This window comes from Cricetulus griseus, chromosome 6 (assembly GCF_003668045.3).
Source record: "Cricetulus griseus strain 17A/GY chromosome 6, alternate assembly CriGri-PICRH-1.0, whole genome shotgun sequence".
Taxonomy (NCBI): domain Eukaryota; kingdom Metazoa; phylum Chordata; class Mammalia; order Rodentia; family Cricetidae; genus Cricetulus; species Cricetulus griseus.
The window spans coordinates 51,057,321-51,063,713 of NC_048599.1; the positions used below are offsets into that span (position 1 = coordinate 51,057,321).

The window sequence follows — 6,393 nt, forward strand, 5'->3', positions numbered from 1 at the left end:
GTTGTCTAGGTGTCAGTGAGAACCTTGGGAGCATAATTCATGACCAGCTCAAGAGCACAATGTACCCGATGCTAGCCTCAGTGCACAGCCTGGGTCAGGGTGAGTTGGACCAGTGCCCTGTATGTGGGTGGGTCCAGCAGGTGTCCTATAGGAGCCAATTCTCCCATCCCCCACCCTTGGATTTCATGTACTGCCCTGGCTCCACCCAAGTCTTTCTTCCCATTATGCTGGGATCCTGTATGTGACACCCCTGCCTATTTCCTGGCCTCATGTGCCCAGCGGCAGTTTCCATTATGGCTATAGAAAGTTTATACCCCTCTAGCCAAGAGAAGGGAATATGGTATCTCTTTTTGCCAAGGTGCTGAGGACACCAGGAAATGAGAAAGGAGACCCTCAGGCCACGTGCGACTCTCTTAGCCCTGCAGGTTTCCATAGACCACCTTCGAGCCCTGAACACCACCTCAGTGGAGCTGCAGGAGGGTCAGCGGGACCTAGAAGCACCTGTGCAGGCACACCGGGAACGCCTGCTCACCCTGCTTAAGGAGAGCTGGTGCCAAGGGAACTGCCAGGGGGCCCTAAGCCAAGCCAGTGCCCTGCAGCTGGGTGCTGACTTCAGCCAGGTACAGACACTGAACAAGCCCATTGGGACTTTGAAGGGCTGGTCTAGCCTGCACCTTTGGAATCCTCTGGCATCTTAGTGGTCAGGTGGCTTTCATGGGGTCAACTTTTCAGAGAACACCTTCCTTGGGCTATGCCTTCCTTTCCAGAACACACAGGGTTAATGACCCCTCATTCTTAGAGTGAGCCAAAGCTCTCCAAGAGCCATACACATAGCCCTGAGCTTAATGGGTATTGATTTCTTAGGATCTCAATGCCTCCCAGGGTGATGGGGGCTCTGTGGTTCCCATTTTACATATGAGGATACTAAGGGTTCAGAGACAACTCCTTCCTCCCATAGGGATCCTCCTCATGTCATAAACACTCTCCATTTCAGGTGCCCCCTGTGGACGATGTCCTGCATCGGCTGAAGGGTGTCCCAGAGGCCAACTTTTCCAGCATAGTTGAGAAGGTAAGCCCTGCCTTGGTTCTCTGGTGTTTTGATCCACCTGCCTGGGAACTAACAAGGGAAGGGCTTCAGTTTCACTCTCTGGAACAAGAACCTGGTTAAGCCAGGTGATAGTGGTGCACGCCTTTAATCCCAGCACTCAGGAGGTAGAAGCAGTGGATCTGAGTTCGAGACCAGCCTGGTCTACAGAGTGAGTTCCAGGACAGCCAGAGCTGCACAGAGAAACCATGTCTTGAAAAACCAAGGAGGGGGGGGGAAGAACCCAGTTAAATCCAGGACTTGAGTCCACCCTCACCCTGTGGCAGCCTGGGCTAGAGGCTCATGGTGCCAGTCCTACTGCAGTCAGATGGGAGAGGCAGGTCTGCAGCTCAGAAAGAGGAGTTGGGCTCCCATAAGGGATGGGGTCGTCAGGCCTCAAGGGAGCAGGTGCTTTGGCTGCTCCCTAAAAGGCAGGCCTTTTCTGGGTGGAGACAGCCAAGGCAGGGGTGGTACCATGTGAGTCAGAGTCTGTGACCCGGGGCCTGGAGTTGGGGAATCAGTGACTCAGCTCTGCTGGGAGGCTGGGAAGAAGGAAACCAGAACCAAAGTAAATCGAAGGTCGGAGCTGGACTGATGGAGCAGAGCTGGTTGTTAGGATGGGATGGGTGGGGACAGGTGAGAGAGGATGACTGCCATGGATGTCTAGGAAGTGACTGAGTAGAAGGCGGTGTAGGAGTTCTTAGGGTGCCATGTGTAGAAGAGTTGAGTTAGGCAGGAGAAGCCATGTTTGCAAGGAGAGGATTACTTCCTTTGCTGCTCGGAGCATTGAAGAGCTACATCCTCCCTCTGGGCCTCTGACTTTGAGTCCCCAAGATGGAATTCCAGGCAGAGAGCAATAGACACAGCCTTGCTTGGATCTGCAGGAGAATGCCACCTTCAATAGTCTCCCACTCTTGGTTGCAGTGCAGACAGCCAATGTGATCACAGGTGAGGGGCCCGACTGGCTTCCTGGCATGCCACCCCCACCATACCCTTTCCAGGGAGGCTTGCTGAGAGAGGATCTGGGCAGTGGTGGGGATGGCTGTCTTCCTGTCTGGTGGGCTCTCTATGGGTCCCAGAGGTTTGGCCCTGGCTCCTGGGTGCCCTTTGTATCCTCTGAGACCCTGTAGCTTTGGGCAGATATGAAAAAGGCACTGGCTGAGCCGCCTGAAGGTGTGAGGATACTGGCCCAAGAGTTCCCAAGTTCAGAGGCAGCTTCCTTCTGGAGCCAGGCACTGGAGGAGCTGGAACAGTACAGCCGCCCCTACTTACAGGAGGTGCAAAGATATGAGACATACAGGTGAGTGGCGATTCGTGCCTCCATCCTATCCCTGTCCACTTCCGGCTGACAAGACCTCTGTCTTCTTTAAAGCCCCAAATCCTAATTTCTATGGCTTCCATGTCCCACCTGGCTGTGTACCCCCACACCTGAGCCCAGGGACCCTGTAAAAGCTATGAGACCTCGGGAAATGTTTGCACCCCTACTACTAAAGTCCCAGCCTGGGGCCTAGAAGCCTAGGTCCCAAGCCAGCCCTCTGGTCCCAGCTGGCTGCCTTCCTCTCAGTGAGCACCATACTCTGTCTGTGGCAGGTGGATTCTGGGATGTGTGCTGTGCTCTGGCATCCTGATTGTGGTGATCTGTAACCTGCTGGGCCTCAGCCTAGGCATCTGGGGGTTGTCTGCCAGGGAGGACCCCAGCCACTCAGAAACCAAAGGCGAGGCTGGAGCCCGCTTCCTCATGGCGTAAGAAGGGGCCGGGAAAGGGAAGGGACCCTCACTGCTGGGCTGCCAGATTCATCCTGGTACAGCAACACAAGTGGAGTCTGTCAAGTCAGGAGAATGAGCCTTGGTGCTGTCCTGGTCCCCACTGCTTGGGTGACTCTGAGTAAAGTAGTGAGCTCTCTGGGCCTCCGTGTTGCCCACTATCTAAGGTGGTTGGGCTGATGCAGGGACAGCAACACCAGCAGCGACAATAGCATACCCACCAAGCCCAGACAGCTCCAGAATCCTTAGCCGTGCTTCTAGGCGGTCCCAAAGCCATCATCAGGAGGCAGCAACAAAGGCAGCATCTGCTTGTCATCCTTAAACTAGATGGCCTTTAAGGCCAAGGCTGCCACATACAGTTGGCCAGGCTGTGCATTACACAAGGTTCCTGATCAAAGGGATTAGTAAGGAACTGAAATCCACCCCACACTTCGCTCTCCAAGCCTCATGGCCTGGCACGGGGCTGTGCCCACTCACAAAGAAGCTCTGTAAGTCAGTGGCCCTGGTGGAAGGGCCCATACTGCTCAGCCTCTTTGAAATGTTATCTGTGTAGATTGAGTCACGTCTCACTATGCCAATGACTGCTTAGAAAGGTTGAGCCCTGGAGCAGGTCACTTCCATAGACCGTAAGTCCAGATATGGCTCTTTGAACAAGCAGGTGTCCTTCCTCTAGTCTTCCAGGGCAGCAGGACCTGGGAATTGGATGGGGTGGGGTGAGTGTGCCAAGGAGTTGCCAGGAGTGCTGGATTACCCCTTGCCCAGGAGGTCTGCCTTGTGGCCAACCCATGGCCTATGCTGGTCCCAGTGTGGGTGGGGGCAAGCCTGGTCCAGGGCAGTCAGCCACACCGTGTCTCTCACTTCCAGAGGTGTGGCCTTCAGCTTCCTCTTTGCAGCCCCCCTCATCCTCCTCGTCTTCACCACTTTCCTGGTGGGTGGCAATGTGCAGACATTGGTGTGCCGGAGCTGGGAGAGTGGAGAGCTGTATGAGGTGAGCCTGGGCCTGCTCCAGCTTGGGGGGAGCTGAAGGGAGCCAAGAAATTGAGTCAGGAGGAAGTGGGAGCCAGAGGTGCAAGCAGGAGGGGGGGGGAAAGAGGGTGGGATACAAGGGAGAGAGGGAGCAGATAGAGAGACACCCATGAGCCCCCAGCCCCTAGGTGCTCCCCAGGTCCTAACAAGGACTCCAGGTATTGGCACACACACACCCTCTCCTAACTCTGTGTCTGGGAAAGGTACTGTGCTGAAGGTCCTGCTTGCACCACTGCCAGAGAGTCATGGGCAAAGTCCCCATGAAGTTCAAGGGCCTGGGGTCATTTGAATTAGAGAGTAACAGGGATGGCACCAAGCATTAGGCCAGCTTCGCCCCTCATTTCTCCATGCTCCGTTTCTTCCTGCCTACCCGCAGTTTGCAGACACCCCGGGGAACTTACCCCCATCCATGAACCTGTCCTACCTTCTTGGCCTGAGAATGAACATTAGTGTCCTCCAGGCCTATCGGTGAGCCTGGGAGAGGGGCTGGTGTGGGGAAATGGAAGGGAGGTGCAAAAGTGGGCATCCCCTGGGGTGATGCCAGCCCCATCTGCCACCCCTGGTGGCTCTTTGTTGATATGTATCTTTCTTCCCCAGACAGTGTAAGGCAGGGGCAGCACTCTGGAAGGTTCTACAGCTCAATGACTCCTATGACCTAGATACGCATCTGGATATCAAACAGGTAAGAGAATGCTCTAGAAAGCTGTGTGTGCATAGCCCTTTCTTCTGTTCTTCTGGGGTATTATCTCTAAACTCAAAAAATATCTCTTATCAAGGTTCCTCAAAGCAGAGGTCTTAGTAACCAGCTCAGGGCCTGTCTTGGGTTTGAGCTATGGAAGATTCCAGAGCCATGAGTGGGTGTGTAAGTAGCTGGCTGCCATGAGCATATCTGAACATTGCTCCAGGGAAAGCTTCACACAGCCCAAGTTACAGGAGGAGAGGACAGGGTCAGTAAGAGTGTGTTTCCTGATGAGGACAGGTACTTGGTGGCATGCCCTAGCTGTAAGTGGAATGGAAGTGCTCCTGAGCCAGTTGAGTGACACTGGTGGAAAGCTCTCTGGGGCATGCTGTTGGCCAGCAGATTTTATCCCCGCCCCCAGCCTGACCCCAGAGTTTCAGGCTGTCTGTCCTCCCGGGACTCAGGTGGCCCATTTGCCAGAGGTGGTGCAGGGAGTTAGAACAGTCTTGGGTGCAAAGATGAAAAGCATAGTGGGAGTGGTGGGAAACATAGGCACTTGTCAACACTGACAACAGAAAGCTCCAGAAGCAGGAAAGGGTGAGCATTTTAGAATGTGTTTCTAAAGATCTGTGAAACATGCCCCCCTTTTCCTGTCTCCATCCCTAGGAAAGGTATGGGAGAGGGCCCTGAGGAGCCATTTCTCTAAGAATATATTAGGAAACATTCCTCCCCTGCCTCCCCCGCCACACACCCCAGCTAGCCACCTCCTTGCTGCCTACACAAAACTAGCTCATTGGGGCTGGAGAGATGGCTCAGCGGTTAAGCGCACTGACTGCTCTTCCAGAGGTCCTGAGTTCAAATTCCCAGCAACCACATGGTGGCTCACAACCATCCATTATGAGATCTGGGGCCCTCTTCTGGTGTGCAGATATACATGGAAGCAGAATGTTGTATACTTAATAAATAAATAAAATCTTAAAAAAAAATAAACTAGCTCATTATGATGCTCCCAAGAAATCTCTTGGATTTGTCTCCATCCCAAGACATGGGGTGGCACAATCAAACAAGATCAGTCCTGACTCCATGTCTTAAGCCATGGCCAGGGATGTTTGCTTAGTGTGGTACCTTTTTCCTCCAGTGTCTTTAACCAGGGACAGGGCCCCCATGGCTGGAAGCTCTGCAGCCTGGGCACAGGGGATCTCCAGCCCTGGTGTCTGGAAGTTATCTCAACCTTAGGTGATCTCAACCCCAGAAAGGAGGTGCCATTCTTACAGAAAATTATGGACCAATGAGGCTTCTGGTTCTGGGAGTCCAGGCAGTTCTTTGAGGTTGCATGAGGTGATATTGGAAGAACTTCTCAGAGGAGACACCAAAAAGCCAATTATGCATAAATTGGAAAGCATATGCATAAATGTGCCAGCCAGACTGTCTGCTACTTCATGTCCCAACCTTGTCAGTGATGCCTGGGATGCTGCTACTAAGAGAGTTGGGGACCCCTCTCCCTGGAGGAAATTGCCTAGTAGGATGGGGAGAGGTGACCAGAGATGGACTGCCTTCTCTGATGTTGAAGCTGGATGTCATATCCACAAGACAGGCAAATGCTGGATGTCTTTCCTGGAAATGTGGATGTGGCATTCACTCTCCATCCATCCCTCCATCCCTCCATCCATCCCTCCATCCATCCCTCCATCCATCCATCCATCCATCCCTCCATCCCTCCATCCATCCATCCCTCCATCCATCCCTCCCTCCATCCATCCCTCCATCCATCCCTCCATCCATCCCTCCATCCCTCCATCCATCCCTCCATCCATCCCTCCATCCCTCCATCCATCCCTCC

The 6,393-nt window shown here is 53.7% G+C and overlaps 1 protein-coding gene across 1 annotated transcript in view; it reads left to right on the forward strand.

Annotated features, from left to right (window-relative positions):
- The first annotated feature begins 377 nt into the window (after positions 1 to 377).
- Positions 378 to 6,393, forward strand: part of Prom2 (prominin 2) — a 13,825-nt gene continuing 7,809 nt past the window's right edge. Inside the window, exons 1-8 of the mRNA XM_035447041.1 lie at positions 378 to 620; positions 995 to 1,069; positions 1,969 to 2,032; positions 2,225 to 2,384; positions 2,675 to 2,827; positions 3,713 to 3,836; positions 4,251 to 4,342; positions 4,472 to 4,556. Coding sequence (XP_035302932.1) covers positions 378 to 620; positions 995 to 1,069; positions 1,969 to 2,032; positions 2,225 to 2,384; positions 2,675 to 2,827; positions 3,713 to 3,836; positions 4,251 to 4,342; positions 4,472 to 4,556 — 996 coding nt within the window. The remainder of the gene's footprint in view (positions 621 to 994; positions 1,070 to 1,968; positions 2,033 to 2,224; positions 2,385 to 2,674; positions 2,828 to 3,712; positions 3,837 to 4,250; positions 4,343 to 4,471; positions 4,557 to 6,393) is intronic.